This window comes from Danaus plexippus, chromosome 25, assembly GCF_018135715.1.
Source record: "Danaus plexippus chromosome 25, MEX_DaPlex, whole genome shotgun sequence".
Lineage (NCBI taxonomy): Eukaryota > Metazoa > Arthropoda > Insecta > Lepidoptera > Nymphalidae > Danaus > Danaus plexippus.
Window position 1 is genome coordinate 5,827,240 of NC_083553.1, and position 27,974 is coordinate 5,855,213.

The following is a 27,974-nucleotide window of genomic DNA, read 5'->3' on the forward strand; positions in this document are numbered from 1 at the left end:
GAGCCGCCCTAGGCCGGGGCGGGTTCGTGGTTCCATATAAACATCATCAAAGTTTCTCATAACGTATATTCAGGACTTATCATATTCTTTATTACTCTACATCTATACACTCATATACAATCCTTAACAGCTAATGTTAATGTCTGGGTGCGATCAAGGTCGGAGAAGCGGAATTTTCAAATCGATCACAACCAAAACAATTCCTCTTAAGTGCGGCGTTCCTTAACAACTCTTACATCAAGTGATCCTTTGACACGACATGAATCGTTTTTCGCGAACTGTGCACGTCTTCATCGAAATGAAGATGCGACAGTCTACCGAGGAGCATAACAATATGACTGGAGAGAAACCTGACACGTTTCATATATTGTAAGAGATAAAGTAACGTTTCTAAGTAAAGCGTTAGTAAACTTTGGAATGTCATAGCCATAACTTGACTCATTATATATTTAAAATTTAAATATATAACAGATAAAAACAGACGAGATACGTCACTACACAAACAGCAACAACAACTCGACGAATACTCTGAGAATATTCGAAGATAACAACGACTATACAATAAGAATAATATACATCTTCACATATATGGCGGCCATTTCTTCAACTAATTTTGGCGCCAATTTTGACAGCTGTCTTTAGAATCGATACAACGTTCGGAAGCAGCAACGGCACACGTCATTCGGCCGACGTCTTCGATCATCGGTAGACGAGGTTGGCGTGTCTGTGCTGGCTGTTGTCCCTCGCACCGTTCTTCTTGAAGGGGTTCCAGGAGGGAGCTCGTCTGGGGCGCGCGGCCGCCGTGGACCCCGAGGACGTGGAGGCCGCGGACACGGAGCCCTGGTTGGAGCGGGACTGACGGCCTCCGTTAGGGGACGACTGCGAACATGCGGACACACTGATGACTGAAGGACGACTAAAACACGGCCGGTGACGGACATGCGTCGCCACACACACCTTGGCTCCCTGGTCCATGGGCGAGGCGAGCCTGAGGGTGAGTCTGTCGCCCGCCGCCCTCGTCAGCCGCACCACCTCCTCGTGCGAGCTCCACTTCACGTCCCTGTCGCCGACGCTCATTATGAAGTCTCCTGGCCGCATGCCCGCCATCTGCTCGTATGGAAGATGATTCTTTATTGGGTGCTGTTTTTATCGTGGAGAGGTTTAGTTACAAATGTTTCCTATTTCCTGGCGTGACTCACATCAGCCAGCGAGTCCTGCTCCACGGCGGCCACCATGACGGGCGCGTCTCCGCGGACGGTGAAGCCGAACCCCTCCCCGTCCGCCGGCGCTCTCCCGGCCTCCCGGGCCCGGCTGCGGTGGTATTCTCCGTCGAAGCTGCTGATGTAGACTCCGTTCTGTTTGGTGACGTAGTCGTCGTCGCCCGCGCCGTCCCTCCTGCGAGGCCCGCCCGCGTGCCGGTGGAGCGTCACTAGACGCGGGGCGCTCCAGTGGCGCTTGGCGGAGAACACGGCGATGGGTCCCAGGGACCGGAACAGGTCCTCCACCCGGTGCTGGGAGAAGTCGGGCGGAGTCAGCGCCAGCTGGAACTTGGACGATGCTGAGGAAGAGAAGTCGCGATTGATATATAGATACATAGAGTTGTACCCGCATCGGGTGCGAGGGAGCGAGGGAGTGCTTCGTACGGGCTATGTGCGGAGCGTCGATGAGGTCGTCGAAGTCGTCAGCGGGTGGCGCCACCAGCCCCGCGGCTCGCTCTCGACTCACGCTCATCAGGCGGGACAGAGACTGCTTGTTCCGGAGCTCCCTGGACACAAACACTATATATATAGTTCAAATCGATATTACAGTGAGCCTCGGGTTCCCGTGTCCGGAGTCTCACCTACACATCCTCTGCAGCCTGAGCGCCTCCTCGTAGGCCGCGAGGGCCTCCGCGAGGTGAGCCCGACCCAGCGCCGGCAGAGAGCTCTCGCACGAGGCCTGCTCGCCTGGGGAGGGACATACGAACATTCATTAATCAATTCTAGTCCTAGTATATGTTAAGCGCGTGTCTATGTGTGCGTGTGTGTGGTACCGTGTCCGTCCGGCTGGTAGAGGTCCCGCAGTCTGTCGCCGGGCGGCCCCTCGGGTGCCAGGAGCCCCGCGGCGCAGTACTCGTGAGACACCGCTGCGGACACATGGCGGACATGTTAACGCCCTCTCGCGGGAGATGACGAACTAGAGAGAGAGAGAGTCACCGCAACCTACCACGGGTGACCGTCTCTCGTATACTTATATATCAAATGTCACAGAATGATCGTTCCACCTCTATAGAACTCCGCCTTGACGTGCACCAGCGACACCCAGGAGTACGGCACGTAGTTGATGACTCCCTCCGTCTGCATCTGCGGACAGAACAGCACGCAAGCTTTAGCCGCGAACAGTAACAGACGGGCGCACGAACGTACAACAAGACATTAACAGTCAGCGCGTGGGATGAAGTTAAAATATGTAGTGCATGTAACCCGGGCCTGACCTTCTCGTACAGCTGTCGGTAGGTGTCTGCCAGGCGCGCGGCCTCCTGCGCCAGGTCCAAGCTAAGCTGGTCTCCGAGCTGGTCGCGACACTCGCTGGCCTGCAGCTGCAGCTTCTCGAACAGACACTCGCGGGCCTGCGCCTGGACGAACACGGGGGGAACGGAGTCAGATATAGACTGACCATCGAGTGTGTGTGTGTATGAGTGTCTGTGCGTGTTACCGTCATGAGCGCGCCCAGCACCAGCAGCGTGTCGGCGGCGAGGTCCACGGAGGGAGCGTTGGTGAAGTTCTCGTGTATGTAGCGGAGCGCGCCGGCCGCCCGCAGCAGCGCGTCCACGGACCCGTCCAGGCCCGAGCACGTGAAGCGCTCCTGAGGAGGGAGTGTCAGGCGTCAGACCCTCAGCTCAACTCATACATTAATGGTATTACTATTAGTGAGAGCGGCGCGAACCTGTTTGGCTCCTATCTGCGTGTAGATGCCGGCTATGTTGAACAACACGCAGGCTTTCTCGAAGGCGACCGTCCTCTGGCACGACGGAACGCCTGAACACGAAACACGCTGACTTTAATATTTGCATCAATATCTTATCGACAGCTTTTGAAATTATTAGAACAGAGACGATTTTGAAATCAGATCTCGTGGCAGAGACGCGATAGTCAATATGTAACGCGACCGCGCCGGACACCACAAGGACCGGGTCGAAGCTTCACATATGATAACGTCGGGAGTTGTGAGGATAACGAAGCATCACCGTGTCGCGTGACTGGGACGTACCGGTCAAGGAGTCGAACCACTCGAAGTAGACCCCGAGCGACCTGTCCGGCGGGAAGAAGCGGCGCTCGATGTAGTACAGCTGGTTGTAGTACTTGAACAGCAGCGCCACGCCAGCTGAAGACCTCACCGGCGTGCGCGTGGCCTGCGGACGGAACGGGTCACGTACAGTCGACTGATGGAGGAGTGGCTGCTGGGGTGTGTGTGTGTGTGTGCGTTGTATGTATACCTGTCTCATGTCCATGAAGTCGGAGATGGCGTCGTCGTAGGCCGCGGCGTCCTCGCTGTAGTGCTCCAGGATGAAGTCCTTGAAGGGCTCGCGGAAGTCCACCTCCTTGGTCTCCTTCAGGCCCAGCGGGATCATGGGCATCACACATTCTTTGCTGGAGAAATAATATACTTTCGTTAATAACTGAACGGGGAGCATCATCATTAGGACGAAACGCAGCCATTAAATACTACTTCACGGCGATCTTCCGTGGGGGGCGGTGTTTCCGTGGTGGTAGTGTTAGACCACAGCTAGGCTCTACCAGCTAGAGGCCTACGTCGCGTTCAGACATTACAATTATTTTAATAACGTTTTCTTACCCACAACATCGCAAGTCCCGTCGTCAGCGGACGCCGTACCTCAATATACTTTATATATTTGTTATATTCTCTACCTTTGAACTGAACCTAAGGCTATTGTTGTGTGTGAGTTAGGTAGTGTGATGAATTATATTGCGGGTAGTTAGTAACAAATGTTAGGTACGAGCACCTCTGGTGACTGTTGTGTAATGTATTAATAATATTTACTGGGTTGTTCTACAAGTTGTCACTTTTTCACTCTCATTTATAACTATATGTCACATTCCGTACGAAATATATTTTTCTTAGTATGAATCAACTCATTAGTATCGTATTATATTCAATGTATCAATGTATGTATTATGTAAATAAGCAATTGTAACGCCACGTTCGTGTTGCGGAAGGCGCGCGTGTTACATTTAACAACTAGCCCATTTAATGTGTCGTGATGAAACACCCGCTGAAATAACCAGTCCGCCAGTCGCCCGGCGCACTGGCTGTCCCCCGACACTAGCTACATATGATAACTATAATAAATTCACAAGCCGACTCCGACTTCATTATATGTCAGCTCCAGCCAGTGGACCGAAAGGCTCGCGATGTCTCCGAAGTCCTGATGATGAACACTCGCTCGCAACAAAGCCTTCATGTGTTACTCCCTGGTGATGACACTTCAATACTCCGTACAGTTTTTATATCATGAGAGATATATATCTCGGTGGCATGTCGTGTCGTACCTGTCGTTCTGGTACAGCTCCACCGAGGAGTTGAGCTCGGCCAGCTGTTCCTTCAGCAGCTGGAGGTTGGAGTTGACGAAGCTCAGCTCCAAGGCCACCGTCTCCCTCAGCTTCCTGTTGGTGGTAGCCTGGAGAGAACCGAGCGGGTGTTGGAGTACGTGCCTCATGCGTGATATATATTGTATAATAATTATATCATTTATTTAACATCTACAATACTATATTATTAAGTAAGACTGATCTCATTGAAATCGAACATATTTTCTCTCTTATATAATTTAGATATTCAGAAATATATCTACGAAATTGGCATTCCTTAACAATTCTGATGACTTTTTGAAAGGAAACTCAATTAATTATAAAAAAATATTACACAAAATTTTATCGTGGCCTGTTGCAGACTATGACACACGTACTAATGAATATAACTCTAAAGGGGTGTTGTCGTCAGATTTACTTGTTTAGTATATAGACATGTATATAACAGTTCTTGTAAGTTGTATTGCACTCGGATCCAGCCCTCGGTGCTGGGATGTCCGGTGGGAGCCGAGTTCATCCGAGCGATCGATTGCAATAGAGCACAATGACAGTGTCGCTGTGACCGAGTGTGGGTGTTTGACGTCAGACGTCTGTGACGATACTACAGCGGTTCAGACCTTGAACAGGTTCTCCGCGCCCGCCCTCAGCCGCAGTTCCTTGTTGATCTCCTGGTTGAGTTGACACCTGCGGGTCTGGAGACGGCCGCGGCAGGTCGCCACGCGGGGGTCGGAGCCCTGCGGACAAGGGTCAACTGTACTGTCAAGGGACATACTATGTACGCGTGCCCTATATTGTATTCTACGATCAGATCACTGAGACAGAGAACATCATTACATACAATTTAGTTAACTTCGCAGACGTTTATAATATAAGATGCCTTCAAGTATCTACAACTATTTAGGGTAATACGAGGATATTACAAATCAAAGGAAATATATATGCGTGCAATGAACTAGTGTCAGTTCGTATATGTACGGATTATTTGTTATCGGCATAACCTGCCCACTGCTGACTGAGGAGCGAGTTATAGACAAATACTATTATATTATACAGATGTATGTATTGCAATATGTTAAATATAAAGACATATTATATAATATGTGTCAAAGGTATAATGATGCAACAGATTTCATTTTATTGTTAAATTAAATCATGCGTATAGAACGCTGTTAGCATAATATTGCGATAGACACGACAACACACACACACACACACACACGTCGCAAGGCGCAACCTCACGAGGTCGACGAACCTCTACGATAGGTTTCGTAAATTTAATTATTATTTTATGCGTGCAACATATGCGAGGGTCACAGTTCATTCTGACCACGCGCTACGGACGTTTTAGGGTCGGCTGTTCAAGGTCAGTTATGTCATTGTGTTATACTGTAATGTAGAAAGTCGAGCTCTCTGAGGAGAGAGCGTTGACGAGTGGTGCATATATGATGAAGCTAATATTATAAATGAGAAGGTTCGCTAGGTTGGACGGAGGGTTTTTGGTGGGTCCAGCAAAAACTACGTACGGATTTGTATCAGCGTTTATACTGATGTTGCTTAGACATCAGATTAAGAAATACACTATAACATATCCGTATATTTCTTTCCATGTAGTTACTACAAAGTCAAGACATGTCCGGATCGCCTATAACGTCTCGTGACACACACTATAGATGTTGCCGGCGTCTGATACAATATCTATTGTTTTAAAACACTTAGCGGACAAAAAATGTTCCTCATTACATAGTTATGTGATTACATTGAAACATCACATGCGAATATGAACGGACATACAGACGTTAGCAAAGTCCCATTAGAAGTGACGATATCAGATTGAAGGCTGGTGCATCACTGATGAAATACATTTTAACTTTGACGTATTTCATGTACCTCTGATACATGTTTCTCAATCGAGGGCTCCCAACGTGGCGCAGGAAGTCGGAGATTAATAAAATATTCAGTTACTGCGATAATTCAACCGTGTTGCAAAACGTTTGTGGTCGGTAATCACAGTGCCTTATAACTCTATGAGCATGTTAGAGTCCTTAACCTGGATTGCGCGAACATTACTTAACCCCGCGATCTCGACAGGGGAGTATGTTATATATTTTATTGAATACATCAAGTGGTGTATAATAGTGCGTGTTCGCCTTCATTAGAGTACTGATAGACGCCGGCCGGCAGTTATCTCGTGATCGGAACAGCGTTTTTTAATGAGCCTCGCAACTTGGATAGCCGCGGTATGTGCGTGTGAAACGATACTCCAGCAAGGCGGGGGGAGGGACGTGGAATGGAATTGCGATATAGATACAATCACAGACATACAACCAGGGGAAGTGACACGTAGCAGGTGAAGAAATGTAGCGATAATTTGTTTCTCACGATCGAGTCATTGACGGACTTTCACCAAAACCACAAATATTAATATAAAATACACTACATTGATACCATCATGATTCATAAGATGTCCGACACTAGCTCGCTGTGACGACAGTGATGGAAAGAGGAGCCGAGACGTGGCTGGGCACGAAAAGGTCACATATGTTCTGTTGAAAGTTTGTTTATATTAACCAAACGATCAGACAGACACGCTGCAGCAGACGCGTCCAGACCTGGATAGATTATTTTTTTAATTTAGAAGACTACGAGTAATAGCGTCGGTGTCGTGTGGCTAAGGACTGCACGAACTCTAACCACGACCTCTCCTCAACCATGTATATTTATAACATCAGTCAGTGTATGCGATGTCTTTGTAGTTCTCGTCACGTCACAGGATCACTATCAGACACTCGTACACAGGCGCACACACCCTACACAGCACTACTGTATTATTTATCGGCACATAGTCATACGAGTCTCTCATTAAACAGGACTGTACTCGGCAGACCGCCTTCCAGGAGTTGATGTGCTGTTTCTATAATAAAGTAATAAGTTGTATGCCGTGCGATATACTTCATGTAACGGGTAAGTCTGTAGCAGACTCATAATGTCTATGTCGTTAAACATAGCAGGCCGTTTTGCAATCATTAGACATCATCAGTATGACCGAAATGTATCGGTGGCTTTCTTTGAGTGTGTGTGTGTGTGTGTCTGTATAATGTGTATGGTGACGCGGCTGGCATAACATTTCTCTTAGAAATCACCAAACCCATGGCGCTGATGTATTTCACGGTGATGTCATAACTTTCTTCGTCTCGTCCATCACATATCAAAACACTTTATTTCATTGACGTGTATGTTTGTATGTATCGTGCGGATCGAACCTTGTAACTCGGTTCTAAGTAGCAGATCTTGAAGATATTGAGTTGTATTTGACAATGTTACAGTGACGCTTAAAGACGTTGCTAAGTACGTGTAGATGATGAGTGTTATCTAAACAGTAACAAATTAAAATTAATTATTATAAGACACGTAAGTATACATACGTTACAAAAATACAACAAAAATATTTAAAATTGATGCGAGAACATCTGTATGTACAGCTGTACATATTTCTTCACTTATAATATTAATAAAATTAAATTAAATAATGTATCAGGAATGTGATCCGTTAATATGTATGTAATTTCTATTTGATTTCTAAACTAAATAATGTACCTATTAGTACTATAATGTTACGGTGAAGTCATTGTCATTAGTTACGTAGCTCGAGTCGTACATTCAGACATACAACCTGTACTATACACATGATAAACAAACATACACATCCGAGAGTAACCCGAGTAACAGTGATTGTGAATCGAGTTCAATGTTACGAAAGCCAACAATACCGATTGGATCCATTGAGCAATCTTTGTACACCTATTGTCTAGAGCTAGCCATTTGTAACTAATATATATTTTGGTAATTTTTAATCCAATAACGAGCTATCGTTATATTTCTCGTACAACGAGTCTTAATACATTGTAATAAAGACTTACATTCCACGTGTGACTTTGTTTTTTCTCCGTATCTCCTTAACTCAGCCGATACAATAGCCTCGTGTATTGCATCAGTTTCGACTTCCAAGCTACACGAGTTATATATATGTAATGTTCACATTACTACCCTCTAATAGATTGCACTTTACATTTACCACTACGTACGTTATTTCAATCCACATCTGTCCGTCTGTGTTCTTGTCTGCTCGTTCCGACTAATCTCGGAAACCACTTGATCTACTCAATACAACTTTCATAGGCGTATCGCCGATGCATCTATCCGAATACAATCATGGATGTAAAATTATGTTTGTAAATAGTTAAAAGAAAACAAAAGATTGGTAAGAGTACTTTTAATTAAAATAATAGTTGAGTTATATAGAAGTCCCTGTGATCCGAGTCTTTCGTATCATACGTGGGACATTTCAATATTTGATATCAGCATGACGATGAATAGAAAGTGTGAATATTACAATTTAACAATTATTTCAATGTGGTCGCATCTCGGAGGGTACACAGAGATCAATTAAGAAATGATCGGATCATTTGTTTTGCGGTACGATAAATATTTGGAGGTCACCGGAATGGCTCGAGGTCAAACTGAATGTACTCCCATGATTAGTGTGAAAGTAGCCGGCGCTGAGGACTAGGGTGGGGTCGTTCACCTCACACTCTCTTTAAATAGCGTTCTAAGCTGGATAACTCCATATTTACCGAGTTATTCCACTGCATACAGACATATATAACGTTTAGAAAGCTCTTGGTGTGTACGAGCACTTGCTGATATCAGGCTGATTAATATTTTATTGCCTCTAGTTTTTGGAGTTGTTTTAATATGTTACGTAACTAATTAATTATCATTTAATTAAGAAACACTAACTCTCTAACGGAAACGGCTTTAGGCTTTTTATGTTTTATGTTTCCTGGAATCGGAGTTGCGTGAATTTAAAACGAGGATAACAAACAAAACCCAGAAGACTAACAAGTTATTATGATTGTTATATAATAAATTAGAATTTTATCAAATAATAAGAAGATGAATGTCGTGATGTATTTTAATGGTCAGCTATCTCCGACTCCTCAACTCCTCTCCCTGTGCCACTCGTATCGTGAGTCGGTCCAAGCCGATGATAACTAACAGAGTATACATACTAACACATCTAACATGTCCAGATTCAAATAAAACAAGAAGTCTAAACGGTTAATGAATGAGGAACTCTAAACTGTCAGTATTGAAGTGGAAAACCAACTCGCTAACAGTTGCTAACGAGCTACGTGATCCTCCGACATATATTGTGATATACCTATCTCTGTGTCAAATAGTCAGGGAGTGACATCTGTAACATTCAATGACACGTCACTGTCATAACCTCAGGGCACGGCAGACATGATATGAGTGGTCTAGCAGGCGGTGGGATCGTTTAAGTCTAACAGTGCGTCGTCTTGTTCGGTCGACCCCTGTCGAGACGCCGGTGTGATGGACTCACACATTGCTGAGCACGTTCCTCCCTCGACTGTTGAAGAGTGTGTGCTCTTCATTACACGTGTAACAATCAATGTATTAAGTATATAGTATAGGACTCGATCCTTCCGTCCGCTACCCCGCGTCTGGTCAGGATGTCTGCCGACCGACCGCTCTATTATTGTAATTAACTCCGATGTTTGTTCTTTGCACTAATTAAATGTTATTGAATAGCAGGAATATAAAAATATACAATTTAATTTAATAAAAATATTTGCTTTTGCCCGCGACTCCGTCCGCGTGGACATCAGTGTTGTTATATGCCACTACGGCCGCTGAATCCCAACTACTCTTTATGGTTCCACCCGTGTAGTTTAGGGATCGGCATTGGGATAAAATGTAGCCTATGCCCTTCTCCAGGGTTCCATTTATCTCTATACTAAAATTTATCAAAATCAGTTCAGTATCTTAGCCGTGAAAATGTATCGGACGGACAGACAGAGTTACTTTCGTATTTATAATAATAGTAGAGTTTGTTATTAATGTTAAAGATAGTTTATAGTAAGTTCTCATATATATAAATGGCGTTTTAATTAATACATATATACGTACCTATTTTAGGACGAACCTATTCTTTTTTTGTGTTAAAGTAATATTATAAGTAAACATAATAATAGTAATCGGTCTGTGCGACTGTTCCGACGTTCGTAACCGAGTGAATATAATGAATAAAAATATATTAAATATGTTGTTTTGTAAGTTGTTGTGTAAGTCGTTACATTTATTGTGAAATAAAAAGTAAAGTGGAGCGTTCAATATTGTTCATAGTTTAATGAGTTTATCGTAACTGACTTAAATACTGTGAAGCTGGTTGGGAAACTGGCGGAGGTGGCAGCTCAGCTCACTTCACCGACGTCAGAAATAAAGGTATGTGATTATATATCTGTTGTGATGCTGCGGACATCTTGCATTATCTCGATATTAGTCCTTTTTTGTGGTGAATGTTTGTTGTATATTATATTTTCCTCCGAAACATCTTTACGAAATTTAGCGTGCAATCGATTAAGTTACGGCATAAAGTGTGATAAATGTACGGACACTTTCACATTTACACCGTCCGTTAAGAAGTGAAGTCATTAATTTAATCGCGCTAATGATCAGTTAAACAGACGGATAAAATACGAAATTTAATTGAATTGTTAGTGTAAGGTCACTGGCCGACCGATATCCTTCTAATGGTAGTTAGCTACCACCTCCAGCAACACGCGATAGAAACACATCATGTGTACTTAGTCCGAGTCTCATCGTTACATTACATACGAAGCGACCTGAGTCACAGTCAATAGCCTACGTTAATATTATAATATGAAGATTTACAAGGATGAATGGGAACCTAGTAACGCTCTGTAGTAAACATATTGTTGTTGTAGCTTGTGGCTCAGGCAGTCAGTGAGGCGTTGAGGTCAGCTGATTATTGTAAATCTTTGGACTGATTATTATCCAAAACATTGCTAAATTAAACAATCACTCAATTAAAGAATCTGGATCAAACTACCGGACGTCACTTGGAACGTGCGTTAACAAAGAATTTATTTATATATTAGCTGTTGCCCGCGGCTCCGCCCGCGTGTTGGTCGCTTTTAGCATAACCATATATATATCAAACTTAAAATTGACCATAACTTCTTCCCTTAACGGATTTTGACGAACAAAGTTTTGACAATGCTCCTAATTATATGTAATCCAACTGTGAAAACTCTACTATGTAAGAATATATTAAATACATACATAAGAAACTAACTAACTGTAAGAATTAAAGAAATAAAGAAAGCGGTTAAGGGCTTCGTGAGTCTGACAACCTGACCAGAAAAATATAGTTTAATTAATTCATATATACATATGTAGTTGACGTCGGACAGGTCGGTTTAACGAACAGTATTTACGTAAGGCAAGAAATCGATTACAAAAGACGTTTAATGAAACGGCGACGTGAAAGTGGACGTGACTCCACGGACACACGACACGACACATACCCACTGTCACTAGACATACCTGTGTATGTATATAATATAGGGTTTGGGGATGACAAAATACAAATGACATTTTATTTAGTATTTAAACAACTGTCTGTAAAGATACTTGTAAATGAATCTCAAAAATGTAAAACGTATATAATTGTAAAATGATTAAGATATATGTCGGGGATAAACATACACACACTGTCGCTCACAACTTTTACTTAACACAAAGAACAGTTTAATGATGTTACAATTTGTAAATTAATTATAATTGAAGGGAGCCAGCCGACGCGCTCTGATAACCAAACCTTTACGACGAGTCTGGACCGTCACACTACAAACGGAGCGTTTGCAGTATCTCGTTAATAAAAATAACACATAGTATGAACGGTTAGCGTGACGGTGGAAACCTGTACTAAGGGACCTGATACACTGACGGGACGGGCGAGGAGTGAGAGATAGCTGGGTGGAGATGACAGAGGTACATAAGTGACGGGTGCTGGATTTAGTCATATTGATCTTAGAGAGAACAGAGCCATAGATTATAATGAATAGACACCTCACTAAGAACTGCTCTTAGAACCGAGAGCTTGGAAGACGCGAGTTCAGAACTGACTCGTACTTTGTGTGACTAAAGTAATGTTGTCATGTAATGAGGAGGTAGTAAGGCTCGTCCTACTGTCTCTATGCGACCGTTTTAAGTAAATAATTAATAATCATAATAAGTTACTGTGTTCATCTCTCATTCAACCAACTGCACCGTTTCAGGTAGAACTTTAAATAATTTATAGGTCACTCACAACGTATTTATTGTATGAGAAATGTTTGGAAGGAATTTTTAACAAAACGTAAAATCGAGAACTGATTGTATACAATCTTTTGGAAAGCTCCATAAAGTTTATAGGTCCATTGTATGTGGGTCTCGTCCCCGTACCACATGCAGCCTCGCAACCTTACATCGTAAACCTTCCATATAATGGAAGCGAGGTGTTTCTTTAAAAATACATATTACCAAAATCATGGAATATAAATTATTGTGTAAATAGATATGTTTGTTGTTTCCTGTGATCCCTCGTACCACTTGCCGCGCGATCTCATCGTCACCGCCTCAATGATCGCGGTGCGGGACAGCTGGTGATGTGTTCATTATAATATTATTATACGCGGACCGGCTGATTTATATACATAATCTAGTTAGTGTTCTTGTCTGGGTGTCTGTATGTATCCAGGAAGACGGCGAAGGGTGAGGGAGAGGGCGAGGGGGAGGGGCAGGGAGAACTGGTCAGCTCGTGTTATATAAGGAGCGATCAGTGATCCTAGGAGCACGGACCTCGGTGACGACACCCACCGGAAACGGAAGCAACATTATTCGAATTATTTTAGAACCTATAGGTTTTTATAATTAATGTTACATATACATATTTTTAATATTAATATCATTTATTTGGTAAAATTCATACATAATTATATGTTGTTATGAAAACTTATGTTACAGTTAGGTTTATTGAAACTCGCTTAATAAGATACTTACCATTATAACGGATGATATTTTCATCATTTTATCTCCAAAATTACTGACACTCTTTAATTTATATCACATCACACTCACACACTGACATAAATAATGTATTTTATTACCGATTATTATAATATGAACACTAAAATAAAAATAAATAAATAAAAAACTTAAAAAAATACAACTTTTTTGATATACTTAAACGCAACAAAATACAATTTATAGATATATAAAAAAGAAAAAATAATAATTTTAAGAAATTATGCACTGCCGAATATTAGGAGTTTGGACATTTATAATTTCAAAAAAAAAAGACAAATGAATAAATGGAAAGCGTTTAAAATATGGCAATAAAATGAGAGAGTCGATGAAAGTACGTGTTCAAAAACTTTGAGATAAAAGAATTTAAATTAATGCAGATATTAATTATTGATAAAACACAATTTATATTAAATATATTAACTGTTATTTAAGCCCGGGGCCTTTCTATTCGCGTCAGTAAGCTATGGATAGCTTAAGTATCGAAGCAAACATAATACAGTTATAATATCAAGTAATTCCTAATCATTTTAATTATATTTCTTAACAATGGAATAATGTCTTAAACGGCCGGCACAGTATTGGATGAAAAAAAATAACACTCGCACAAAACAGATGGATGTGAACCTTCGATAATTAGAGACGTCAAATTTGAAATTGGAACACGACGCGAACTGTCATAAAGGACGCGCGCGGACGGCGGCAGGGACGCGGGAGAATGCGCGCGAGTCGTCAGTCGCGGGTCGAGTACTGAGGAGGAGGAGGAGGAGGAGGAGGTGGAGGAAGGGGGGTGTTAAGGAGAACACGGTGAGTGAAATATGTGAGTTATATTATCAGATATTAAATAAAAATAAAAATATATGTTTTGTAAACCTTTGATACGTAGACGGATTAGTCGTGTGCGAGAGAAGTGGTTAATATTGCACATTGTGCAGTTTTTACATTTGTATTTGAAACACATTGATTTTATAGAAATAACATTTTGTTATTCAGGACCTATTTTCCTCCATGCCGTTCTCCTATAAACACATTTTAACTTTAAACTAAAGGATCTATTTCTACTATTAATTCCAAATTATTTTATCAATTTTTAAGGTATAAAATTAATAATCTAAATTATATCAAACGTGCCACATCGAATAATTTTCATACATTATTCAAATGGATAATAATAAGTGACACAACACCTTTTATATTATTTTTATTACGATCATTACGAGTACAAGAACACGTCCGACAGATAAGACTAGTGTAATAAAAAATGACTAATCTGCAATGAGACCGTCTCTGTCTCCTCTAATGAAGGCAGTATTTTTAATTGCTATTTATAAATTAATTTCATTAATTAATTAGATGTGATTATTTAATATATAATAAAAGGTGTAACCTTCCCCTTAACGAAGGCTCGGTCAAGGCGGAAGCTCCGCTTCTGACCGCTACAGGTTATTGACTATACATCGTGCTTTTATTATTTGTTAACTGTGCTGATTGCTGTGTGGAGCCCCGCTAATTATTATTAAATACACTTTATTACGTAACGGAGCTCATAACTTTTATTGTTATATAAATAAATTAGTTATATTATTTAAACAAAGTAAATAGTTCTTAGACTAGAAAAGAAACAGGCATAGCTTACTAATATTGGTATGTAAATATAATAAAATTGTAGTATGATTGATTTATACTTTTCTTTGAAGCCTATATTTTTATAATAGAACGCGTGCACTTGTTGTTGCTATTAATTTTCGTAAGGCGTTCAATATTCTATTTGTGATTCTCTGTTTATTTCTGTGTTGTATAATATTATATTATGATTTTTATTTACCCGGGAACCAATATAACCGCCTTGTGTTAAATGCACGGTCATGGTGTATATCTATGTGCTTGTAATGTAATTTTAGTCCGTTTGTTTGGTTTTATTTTGAGGGTGCTTTTACTGGCAAGTAGGTTATTTGGTCCCGAGAAATATCAGTTTCATTTAAGTGTTTTATGTTTCGAAAATAGACATAGACTGATCACAATTTAGAAATAAATATTAAGTTTTTTAAGTTGCGTTTTTATTAGCTTCACATGTATGTTTGTATGTTTGTTTGTAACCGACTTCTTTGGGCGCGATTTTGACCCACTTTAAACGGCCAGATTTCGTTCAAACTTTGTACATTTATCGAGGACCGATGACAATACACTAATTTGATATAATTATTCCATTGTTCAATTTGCAAAATAAGATTTTTGTTAATTTATATAATTTTCATCTATAGTCGATAAGGTAAGAAAATTAATTAAAATTAAAAAAAACAAGCTATTATAAATAAACCAAACCAAAAAGCAGAAAATAAATAATAGTTTAAAAAAACTAAAAAACACGCTTTTTATAGAAAACCGAACTAAAAATTAGAAATAAATTTAAATAAAGAAAATAGTGTTAAAAATTTCAAAAAATTTAATTAATAATAGTGTGAATAAAAAAAAATGTATTTTATTTTAAAAAAAGCGTGGGGAGCTTGGTGTCAATAGTTAAATAAATATTTTATTGACAGATATGAGTAGAGTGATTATCATTTCGATAATATCTTAAAAAGCACCCCACGCTTTTTTTTGTCTCTATGTTTGTATGTTGGTTCCGGCTTATCTTTGGAACAGCTGGAACTATTTTTAAAGGAATTTCTCTCGCAGATAGGTAATGTCATTACTCATTAGGACTTAGTGTATTTTTTGACCGACTTCAAAAGTAGGAAGTACCTAATTAGACTAAATGGTCGTTACACTGTTACAAATTTTAAACTGAAATTGCATTGTCCTGAGACGTCCATCAATAAAACCTCGTGAGGATGACGAGGCGTATCACAAAGTGGGCATAATATACTGGCTAAGGCAGCAGGCAACATCTAGTTCTTCATATAAATATATATATATATATATATATATATATATATATTAAATAGTCACAGCACTTACGTAACAATGAATTAAGTATAAATATAGTAAATCAAATGAAAAATAAAATAAATCGTTTCTTATAAAACTTTAGAGTAATTCATAGATGGAGACCAGGACAGGGTTGATGTGTCACTCTGATGAATTTTGAAGGTTGGGAGTAAAGAACGAGCTGGTGTGCTCGCCCGTCACCTCTTATACTATAGAATTAATAAGCGGACCGTTTAGTTATTGGGACAAACTAACGGAACTTATTGGACATATGTATGAGAGAGAGAGCTCCATGAAACATATATAGCTTTATTTTACAGGTTTGGTTTAATTATCTTTTGTTTGTCACATGTTCCGCGTGATCGGGTCTCCCTGCCTCCCTGTCGGAGTGTGTGTGCGTGTGTGTGCGAGGCGTGTCGCGTGCCGCGCCTAGTCTCGCCGGGCGTCGAACCTGATAAAAAACCTATCACGATACAAGGAGACGGATAACGGTTGTGTCGCGAAACAACTCCTTCCGATTATATTGAACGGGTTTAAAACGCTCGGATGGACGCTATGGGGCGGCTCGGAGAGCTGAGTGATTTAATTAACGACACTCATATGGAGATACTGTTTATGACATCGGCACATGTAGGTATGTTATATATAGAGAAGTCCTCACCTTCCGTTACTATTACCCATCACTGTATGTATAAAGTGTGTGTCTGTTGTATGTTGATGGAATGTAAGCCTGTACGAGTTAATGAAGACATGTTGAGAAAGTGCCGCCGACTGGTTACTAGAAGTATTTCCTGCAGTTAGATTTTACTGCGACGTGTGTAGTGAAAAGTGAAAAGTTAGCGACGGAGAACTGGATGGATGGCATCCGACGGTCTCTGAGGAGCTGATCGCACGAGGCGACGGGGGCATCCGAACCATTACAGAAATATATTTTTGGTAATAATAATAAAAATATTTATAATTGTTGCACATCTTGTTATATCGTTGGGATCGAGAACGAATTCTGTAACTTCATTTGTTATTTTTTTTTGTTTTTTTTGAAAGTTGATATCTAGAGATTCCTAACAGTCTAGCGCTGTCACGCTGATGAAAACGTTACAAGACAATATTATTTATGTTTTCTGCTCGGATATGGGCCATGTTGGTCGATGTTGGTGAATTAATGTGACGTGGAAACGACTTTCAAGATAAGGACTCCAGACTCAAGGATCAGTTCAAGCGATGAGTATGAAGATGTTTGTGGTGACTTAACGACTCAAATAAACTCAGTGTATTCTGGGACAGGTTACTGCACCATCTGTCTGGGACCACTGTGACCACATCTTGACAAATATCTGTCTGTGGAAATGTTCTCATGTGTTGATGATATTATAGTAGATTGTTTTTATCTTTATAATACTATTAATTATAATATCTGTTGTTTCATTACATATATACGGGAAGGGTCTATCTGAACTAACCAACAGAGTACCACCAAATGGTCTGTCGTGGTTTTTATTGCCTTTCAATGTCCTGTTCGACACCTCGAGCGAATGCTTAGAAGCTCAGGGATTATTCTAATCGAAATAGAGGGAACAACATTCCCAAAAAGGACGATGACTCGGTTTTAATTACCTTTTTCTTTGGGATAACTTGTTAAGTGATAATTGATCAGTTAACGAGTGGGATAAAAAAAATTTAAATACTAAAATGACTTTTAAAAAATAGTGGTGGGTGAGAGAAAGGTGATAAAGCTGTCAGTGTACTCACCCTCACGAAAGGATTCTTCCTGGTGAGCGCCAGGTCCACTTCATCCTCCCCCTCATCCTCGTTGATGTTGACGCACGTCTTGTACACTCCCTGATCACCCATTATCAATCATCATACACACCACCTCCTCCTTCTCTAGTGACACGTTCCACTATTTTTTGTTATTTATTCACTCATTTAATTTCAATCACATCCCCTCCTCCTTCCAAATGATTTTTCTTCAGTCGTCTGCGACTCTACACCACACGCTCCGTGTCCGAGGGTCCTGTGCCAAAAGTACACCTTTAATGTCAGCAATGAGTGTCACGAGGAGTGACTGTAACTGACGAACATTCCAGATGGTGCCAAATAATTTAATGTTACAGATCATCTGACATCCCATCAGCCGTTTGGAAGGTTTACGAAACAAGATGTTCTTTAATTTCGCAAGATCTAAGTTGTTTTACATAACATTAAAATGTGCATCAGTTGAGGTCGTATCGGGTCATTAAAAATACGTTAGTGTACCTACTACGATAATTGACAAGAGTTGCTCAAATGTCGAAATATGAAACGAACATGTTCTGCAGACGAGCAGACGAGCAGACGAGCAGTCCAGCACTGTGCGGTCTAATAGTTACATTATTCGCCTGTAGTATGTGAACATTATCAGCTGGTTCTGCTCATGTCCTGTCGCTTATCGGCCAGTTAGAAGTCTTTATATAGTTTTCTCCTATCAACAAAATAATTTTATATTCTTGTTTATATGAAGTACACTACATTCCATGTATTATATCAGTAGGTAGCAAGTCTCAGAGCTGTGTTTGCTGCGTCTCATAAAAGGTCTTCGGCCAACCTTGAGCTAGTTGGAGTACGTTACCGTCTTTATAGAACTTAAATAATAATAACTAACAGATAAAAATACCTTGTGTGTCAAATACATTACGTGGTTCGCTGACAGCTGTCGGATACTTGGGATACGGTGCCGATGAAAAACTTGTACTAAAGGAATTAAGGTTATACGTATCAGTCGTGACCTATAACGTTGACTAGTTTTTGTCCGCAATTTCGTACACTTTGTGATACGAATCGATTAATTATTTGCGGTGTGTTATTCTGTTGCTTGAGCTATATTAGTGGAGAGTTTTATCAAAATCCGATCAGCAGTTTTTGTGAAGGACAGCACCATTCGTGTTTATAATCTCAGCTAGGTGTGTGTATCAGAATGGGGAACATGTAAAATATTTTAGTTTTATTTTAAGGAACACTCGCGAAAGTATTAGATCTCATTATGTATAATATGAATTTAAAGTTATTTTGAAATGTATTAAAGTATCGACAATTAACAAACAATATAAAAAACTAGTGATATGTTATCATTTGTTCTTTCTCGCTAATTGTTTAAATTATCTGTGATATCTTTATAATGTATGGGATGCTCATGGGATGTATGTATTATAAGGTGTGTATAATTAAATGTATTGTTGTTCAGGTCGCTCAGTAACGTCTGTAAGGTGACCTCCATCCATCGATTGTCTGTCATCCGATGACAGCATTGTGTTGTACCACGAACGGTTCAGGAAACACACGGAATGCGTCTAATAAACTATCGAGTTCAAGTTCCAGACGAGTTCGGGTTAAATATATACACACTAAGGTTTAACTGTGACTAATATAATTCAACTTATAATAATCGATCATTACATAACCAGCCGCGTGGATTCGTCTCCAGACTCCATCACGCTCTAATTGTCCAGACGAGGACACTGATCAATCATCAAGGATGTTTTGCATTCGCGCAGTCACAAACGGAAATATATCGATACCGTTGATTATCGATAAATAGTGACACAATAATATTAATGTTCCTAGCTCTTTGAACGAAATTAGCGTTTATTGATGAGATCAAACTATATTACACACAAGCAACATACAAACAGAAAATTAAAATCTGTTTTGAAAACTAAGCGTGTCACGTTTCAAGCAATTATATCTAGAAGAAGAGGTAATTAACGTTCAAATAAACATGTAGGTTTGAGTCAACGAGGCCGCGAGCCGCGAGCCGCGAGCCGCGCGCTCACTCGGAAGCCTTTGAAGTTAGAACTGTCTCTTATATTAATAGCATATTAACCGACGGTTCATACGTAAAGCGTCTTTATTTTTCTATAAACATTCAACTAACTGTCACAGTAATAATATAAGTGTATTATATTACGTATAAATGATTAATGTTCAAGTCGACCGCGCAGAACTCGCTGTGAACAGCGTTACGTATCAAAGATTTTATCCTAGAAGCAGGTCTAGATGGTAAAGAGCATTGAGTGAGGAACTCTTCACCTCTTGGAAGAAATAACATACTTGCATTGTCACTTAGAATAGTTGAAGGGCCGGATCTAATCATTGATTTAATACAGTCCTTAACCCATTTTTACTTATATACTATTTATATATTGAATCATATTACACACAGTCTAGCGTATCTTTCCTGTCCACTATTAATGTATCTATCGATCGGAGGCTAACGAAACATTCGCCTCATATAAATCGAGTCAAACATTAAGTCGAAGGCTAACTACACGAACGGCAGTGCCTACTGACGAAATTACACTCCTATATGGTCACAGAGGTACATTGAATTACAATCAACATGTCTGAACACACCTGAACGTAGCTGTACGCTTAACACAATGTTATATCGTCACTACACACGCAGCGTTTTTTGTTTTGCTCTCATACATCCTGAAACATCACAGAATTAACGTGGGTTATTGAATGACATACCGCCGACGGGAAACGCTACGTCTGTAGTGTGGCGAGGTTGGCCAGTGGTAAGCTTACCAGAGACAGCTGGGGGTCTCGTCAGTCGTCATGGACGGACTTGTCTCTACCCAGTTCCCTGATACATTAACTGCTTCATTAGGATTTGGAGCAACTTAATCGGTGTAGTCTTTACGGTTGTCATTTGAAGATAAACGATATTATAGTTAAAAATACTTAAAAGGTTTTATGTTATAATTTAACTGAAATATTACCGAATCGGTCCAATAATATACAGTAACATTTTAATTACGTTTATACAACATTATTGTACTGACTCCTTTACGTTAGTATTCATTTGCCTTCATTATATTATAATGGGTGTAAAATTATGAATTCATTATCGATCCGTATTGAGTTCAATGAGAACTTGCAAGGTTCCGCTGGAGGCGAATCACAATGACGCATTCCTTAGGCGATCAGTGGAAATCAATGAACTGACGACATCCGACTTCATTATGTCAAAAACATTATCTAAACCACTTAAGCAATATACATGTGTACGCTATACTCTACAAGAGTTTATTTTGACTTAACTTATATCATAAAACGGCTCTCTCCGGGAGTTGAGTGTACGCCGTGATCAGCGAGTGAAGACTTATTATTGAAGCTACTGACTTATATATTAATGTAGTATAAGCTGCACCATTCATCGCTAACCGTTCGACTAACTGTCTGACCACAGTTAGCTGCGAGACGGAAGGAGACGGAAGGCACGGTGGAGCGAGAGAGAGCGAGATGGAGGAGATGGGGGGAAGGCAGCGATTGATGGACGGACCAGTGGAGTGTGAAGGAAGCCGAGCTTGGAGAACAGTTCGTGCACCCAGATAAGGCTATGTTTGATTGTGATGTAATATATGACAGGAGGAGTTAGATAAAGAAGCGAAACAGCAGTTATATAGACTGCTGATGGAGGAAACACAGAAAGTAGAGACTTTAACAATGAAGGTTATATTAGAAAAAACTGATATATACAGGCGGCCCTCGGCGGAGGTCGCTGGAGCGTGTCGCTCGAGCCGCGGTATACTGACCTAAGACTCCGATATAAGACTGTCCTTGCACAGGGAGACGCTCCTGCAGGAGTGTGACTGGTCATAGGACTCAATATTCATGGTGTATAAACACCGTAAATCGTTCAGTAGGAGTTATCTGATTGATAATCCTATGATTCATATTAGTGGAATCTACGCGGCACATGCAAACGTGATGCAACAGACCTTACATACCTATACGAGTATAATATTATTAATAGATAAATAACTTCGTAAGGTTGTATTGAAATCAATACCTTGCGGACTTATTGTAATGGGACCACTTCCTGTCCGGCGTGGTGTCCCGGTACACGGCAGTCCGTCGACCTCTTGCTCATGGGGTTAGTGTTCACTGGTCAACACCATGGATATTGAGTCTCTGATACGCATGGGGGAATACAGACTCCATAACATAGAAAAATCAATCACATTGTTACTTTGCCAAATTTCCAATTAAACTAAACTTAATATTATCGACGAGACATCTTCCTGCGTCTTAATTTATCATCAGTCTTATTGATTTCTATAGTCTTGATGCTTGATAGTGTTGACGCTGCAAATTTGATTATTACGTTAATGTCCTACCCTGTGTGCAGCTCATCCTCACTGTGAGGAGTGAGGAGTGAGGAGTGAGAGTCGTCTCACCTGGAGTGTCTCTTTATGGTATCACTGATATAATATAGAAAACGATTGCTCTTTACCATGACTTCTTGTACACCATATACTGTAGCGGACCCAACTATTAGTTAGGAACCAACAGGTATATGAGAGGTTAATGATAGATTTTAGAAAATTATACCTTAATACGCATTGTAATTAGATTCTTTTTCTTGTGAATCGCTTTATTTTGTATGGAAAACACCAAGTTTAAACGTTAAATAAAATCTCTAGAACCCTATCCACGCATGTAACGTGTCGTATCCGTCGCTTGCTAGTAAACAATCAGTCGGCTTCCTATGAGGTCAGGTATGTGGTGTAGTTTTATAATTTCATATGAGTTACAGGTTTGAAGGTGGATCTGAACGTATTAAACGCATTTCTCGATATTTTTTTATATATTTTAGGCTTCCATAAAAGATTGACATAAGTTTTATAAAAATAGTGTTATTACTAACGAAACATGTTTCGTCTGACGGTGGACCGTATAACGTGGGTGAGATAGTTAGAGGAACAGCTTATCGTAAATGTCATTGACAAATGATATTCTTCATCGTAATGAAAAGTCGTGGTGGCGCGGCGTGGAGATTAAAGGCCCGCCTCTCATATGTGACGACGCGGGTTCGAAACCTGGCAAGTACCAATGTGATCTTTTCCGAGTCATATTTACATTGTAAGAGTATTTAGACAACACTGACGGCCGGTGAAAGAAAACATCGTGAGGAAACCTGGGGTCTTATAATTACGAATTATAAGATTGAAATCGCCAACCCGTCTTGAGCAAGCGTGGTGATTAATGCTCTAACTTTCCCCATGTGAGAAGAGGCCTTTGCTCAGAAGTGGGCTCCGATAGGCTGATGATGATGATGATAATTCTTCATCTCAAGTTATCCAATAAGATCCAGTTCCTACTTTGTGCTAAGATCACATTTGCTAGTGCAAATGAATGAATCAATCTGCTGTGAAATGCACTGTTTGAACTGATCAATAAATATTTATAATGTTGATAGTTTTCTTTATATTGATTTATATAACTCGTAAGCAGCAGTACTGGTAGTTGTGGACCGGCTGTACAATATAATATAACGGATGCGCTTAATAATAAAAACTTCACTACTATAATGGCCACATATCCTTATATCAGCACTGTGCACGTCACGCGCTACTCTCTCAGACTTCATCTGTGGGAGATTCATTGTGATACATTGAGATGTCCGTCTCCCGTCACCCTCACATAACACACTCTATATACCGCCTGCGTACAGTCACAGATAATACATACATACAAGTATATAATGCTATATTTTTGACTAATTATAACTTAAAGATAAATATGAATGTTAAAGTAATACCTTATTATTTATTTAGCTAAGTACTACTCGAGTCATTATTCACGATTAAACTTGAATTACAATAATATTTTTTGATCTGTGTGTGTGTGTGTGTGTGTGTGTATTATTGTTCCGTATCAGTTGTTAAACAGCATGGTTATCTTTCGTGAGCTCTTTTACTGTAAATGAATACATAATATTTTCTGTGTACATATATAATTTTGAAATAATATTCACCTAGGTTGTAGAGTAATGTTACTATTATCGGTCTAAGTACTGTTTTTATTGTATATTAATTATGTTATTTTTTCCACATAATTTAAATAATGATAGGAAGTGATGTCGCCTGGCGTCCTTCGATCGAATGACTAGTATCCGGCGTCGCCACTGATAACGTTTACTTCAAATGATTGTTCAATGTATGACATACGTACATTGTACAGGTTGGGTTGTTCGTTACACAGATACCTACATTACAACTAGGCGAGAATAAAACATACAACAACGAATCATACAAAAAGAAAGGGCAGTTAAAACACACATGAAAAATACATTAACAGTGTGAAGGGAAAACGGTCCTGGACGAGAGGACTCAGGGTTTAAACACGCTGACCATACGAAGGGTTTGAGACACGTTGACAAAACATAAGTAAAGGGCTGTCTCATGGAGCAGAGAGAGACAACACGAAGAACTGATGATTGATGAAGAACAGGCAACTATACGTACTCGGGGAATGGAAGTTCTACCACTAGCAGTACAGGTGTTCAATGTAGTTAACTGATAATATGGGAGGTATTCTTATATTAAGAGTTGCACTAAGTCCAAGGTCACTGACATCATTAAAGCCACTTCACAGTTTTTGTCAGGTTTTTTCATCCAGACTGAGTCGGAACAATCTGCTCAGTAGCATCAACTAATTAACATTATGTAACATTATTTAAAAACATATTTTCTTGTTCGTTTAAAGTAGGTAGTTGTTTTAAATACAATAAAAAAGCAGCGATAAGTAAGCTGTCGTAATATTCTTGTTATTTATTACACAACAGTAGGAATCTCCAGGGTGTAAGGATGACCTTCAAGTGAACCTGGTGATCACACAGCGAGACCGAACCTGTTCCAGTCTCCGCGAGTCTAGTCTAAGTACAGTCTAAGCGGCGTTTGAAACTCTTAGCCTGCGCAGCTTAGTGTAGGGTGTTGTGCTACGAACTTTATATAAATAGAATATTAAAAAATATTTTTCCTAATGAACAGACATCTATTTTATTTGAGACTTACTGAAATACACCTTTTACAATATTAGTATAACTATTATGATTTTCTTTTATTTACTTTTAAAGTTACCATAATCATATAATTAATTGTGCGTAATAAGTACTTATACATCATGTAAAAAATATGGAGGTCGCTCACGGAGTGTGATATTCGTTTGTTTTATTGTAGATATTTTAACACGCCGAATACTTCCCCATTAAATGTATTGTAATACTTATCTCCAGGTTATGAGAATGTTACTCCACGGTTAAGTGAGGACTCGTTCGTTATAACTTATAATACTGAAAGTCGCAGTAAACCATTTGCATAACAAACGATCTTCATCTAGACTCAAGGACTATTAATTAGTTGTAACCGATTAGTATTTATATATTAAATTACGCGACATTACTTTTATACAGTGCCTTTTATTATTTAATCAGTTAAGCCAATTTACGTATTTCAGGTAACATTTTGTGAGTCATATTAGTTTCTAATTATTTATTATATATAAATGACAATTATCAAAATTAATATTATAGTTCTTTATATTTAAAATACATTGTATTAAAAATCAGAAGAATATTCATTACGATTAGATATTTCTTGAAGCCATCCGAGTCAATAATGATCCTTATAATAAACATTGGTATTTCTTAATTACATCGAAATGTACGTGTTTTAATTAAATCAATCATTTACGATTGTTTTCATCTCTAAGTCATCAAATTGTAACAATAATGGTGATATTAAAGTCTTCACTTCACCGCCGGAAGTGTTCATTGAACGTAACATTGTAACCATGTCGTTATCAACAAACAATAAAACATCGACTTACCTGCTAATAACACATATATAATATTTCCACAGGATTTAAACACACACACAAACAATAATTCAGACGCATTTCATTATAATACACACTGCTGAAATATATTTAGTTTTTCAACTTTCGTGGAAGTATTACTTTTCAATATGTTGGCGCGAAACGTCACATTCTAAAGACTGCTCGCGGTAAACTGAACTTTACCAGTGCATCGATGCTAGTCGTGACTAATGAATGAATAATATATTATGTTCTCTATACATTGCTCGTTTTATTGCAAGGTAATAATAAGATCGTTCTGAATACTCGTCAATGTATTATGAAACTAGTTTGATAACTATGTCTAGCTAGAATATTCTCAAACTGTATTGGTTATTAGCCTGGTTTTACTCGCGTTTTTGTTAAACTACGAATATGGATAAGTAATAAATTAAAGTAGAAATATTTAGCAGTTTTTGTGTTTAAGCTACTTTTAAATTACCACAACATACCAGGCTACAGTGGAAATAAGTCTCATTACCCAAACGATAGATTTTTTTTTATATTTACGTCTTAAGTACCGTCTCAGGCTGTATTTTTTATATTACTGAATATATATAGGTATATTCAATAGCTCAATAATTTACTTAGCAATTAAAGAGTCTTACCAAAGAAGGTTATATATATATATATATATATATATCCTCTATTTTATTAATAGTACAAATCATCATCGTCCGAGTTTTATCTAACAGGTCATTTATTTCTTTATTAACATATAATATAAATAAAACACAATTCGATCGACAATTTTTAATAAATTCATAATGTTTTTAGGGAACCGTATTATGATTTGGGATAACTTGCTTGTTTGACATAAATTACATAAATAACAAAATGTGGAACGATTTACACTAAAGTATGATGTAACTATAAGATATGCAGAGTTCAGTAAACGTTACAATACAATAAATCAGAGTCTTTGATGACTGGGAGTGAGCGGTGCTAAGTCTGAACTACTCCCACGTTCATATTGTTTTGAATTTGTGCGCTCTGCAGCTTTCATTGGGGAGTTATTAGTAATATAACAGCTAGCGACACCGCTAGGTATAGTTTAAGGAATAAAATATCTTTGGCGAACCGTTCGGTATTTACATTACGAGAGAGAAGTTTAAGGAATCTTTATAATTACATGTAACCTACTTACAGTATATATACGTATAAACTAGAGTTTAGTCTCTTTAGTCAAATCCTTAAATACATTAATATAAAAACTACCGTAAGATATATTAAAATGCCTCTCTATTATGAAATTTATAATCAATATAATATATCGTTTCTAACTGCTTGGAACAGATTCATTTCAATAAATTTTATTCATGTATACTTTAAAGAGGTCTCCATTTAGAGGAAACTGACTTTGGACAAGAAGCAGCTCCATCTTCAGAGGAACCTCTGTGCTCTAACAACGAAACAGAAAACATAAGTCGAATCCACGATCAACTCCGACCAAAGTAGAGAATTTTTTGGCACAAAAATCCTAGACATGTTTTCACTATGTCCGACGGGTGGAATGTAATTATCTGTTAGTGTCTCGTCTAATGAATCTGTTGACTCTGAACACTCTGTTCTTGTAGGTCTCGATGGACGAGCGCCACAACATCTTGGAAGCCGCGACCCTGGTCATGGCGGCCTTGTAGCTCTCAGGGGACAGTACCGCCGGAGACTCCCGTCGCTTCAGGATGTCCCGCGGAAGGTAAGCCTCGTCCGACAACATAGCGTCGATATCCGCGTTCAACACCGAATCCGAGGCTGTGTAGTTACTGATGGGAGTGCACAGAGGGATTGCGTTCGACCATTTCCGGTTTCTGGAACATATAGCGT

The 27,974-nt window shown here is 39.5% G+C and overlaps 2 protein-coding genes across 3 annotated transcripts in view; both read right to left on the minus strand.

Annotated features, from left to right (window-relative positions):
• Nucleotides 1–48: 48 nt before the first annotated feature.
• On the minus strand, nt 49–26,294 carry LOC116775366 (rhophilin-2). Of its 2 annotated transcripts, none has more exons than XM_032668258.2 (16): nt 26,124–26,294; nt 18,219–18,483; nt 5,207–5,323; nt 4,551–4,678; nt 3,476–3,629; nt 3,250–3,391; nt 2,926–3,017; nt 2,695–2,844; nt 2,474–2,614; nt 2,264–2,342; nt 2,033–2,125; nt 1,841–1,946; nt 1,644–1,765; nt 1,200–1,558; nt 958–1,107; nt 49–879 (listed from the first exon to the last, which is right to left on the minus strand). In XM_032668258.2, exons 2-16 carry the CDS (start codon nt 18,318–18,320, stop codon nt 700–702), a joined length of 2,115 nt encoding a protein of 704 aa, XP_032524149.1. In that variant the 5' UTR covers nt 18,321–18,483; nt 26,124–26,294; the 3' UTR covers nt 49–699. The 2 variants fall into 2 exon arrangements, with proteins under 2 accessions (XP_032524149.1, XP_032524150.1); XM_032668259.2 differs by lacking the exons at nt 18,219–18,483; nt 26,124–26,294 and adding exons at nt 13,518–13,644; nt 14,169–14,270.
• A 594-nt stretch (nt 26,295–26,888) lies between these two features.
• Nucleotides 26,889–27,974, minus strand: part of LOC116775268 (uncharacterized) — a 63,117-nt gene continuing 62,031 nt past the window's right edge. The window contains exon 31 of the mRNA XM_032668137.2: nt 26,889–27,958. Within this exon, the coding sequence (XP_032524028.1) occupies nt 27,670–27,958 (289 nt within the window). The 3' untranslated portion in view covers nt 26,889–27,669. The remainder of the gene's footprint in view (nt 27,959–27,974) is intronic.

What these genes read in the sequence shown, in the direction of transcription:
- LOC116775366 (XM_032668258.2), bottom strand. Translation starts at nt 18,320, where the DNA reads ATGGGTGATCAGGGAGTGTACAAGACGTGCGTCAACATCAACGAGGAT. An exon ending in CTACCAGCCGGACGGACACG is followed by an intron (nt 1,947 to 2,032) that starts GTACCACACACA and finishes GTCCCTCCCCAG; the next exon opens with GCGAGCAGGCCTCGTGCGAG. An exon ending in AGCAGGACTCGCTGGCTGAT is followed by an intron (nt 1,108 to 1,199) that starts GTGAGTCACGCC and finishes CCATACGAGCAG; the next exon opens with ATGGCGGGCATGCGGCCAGG.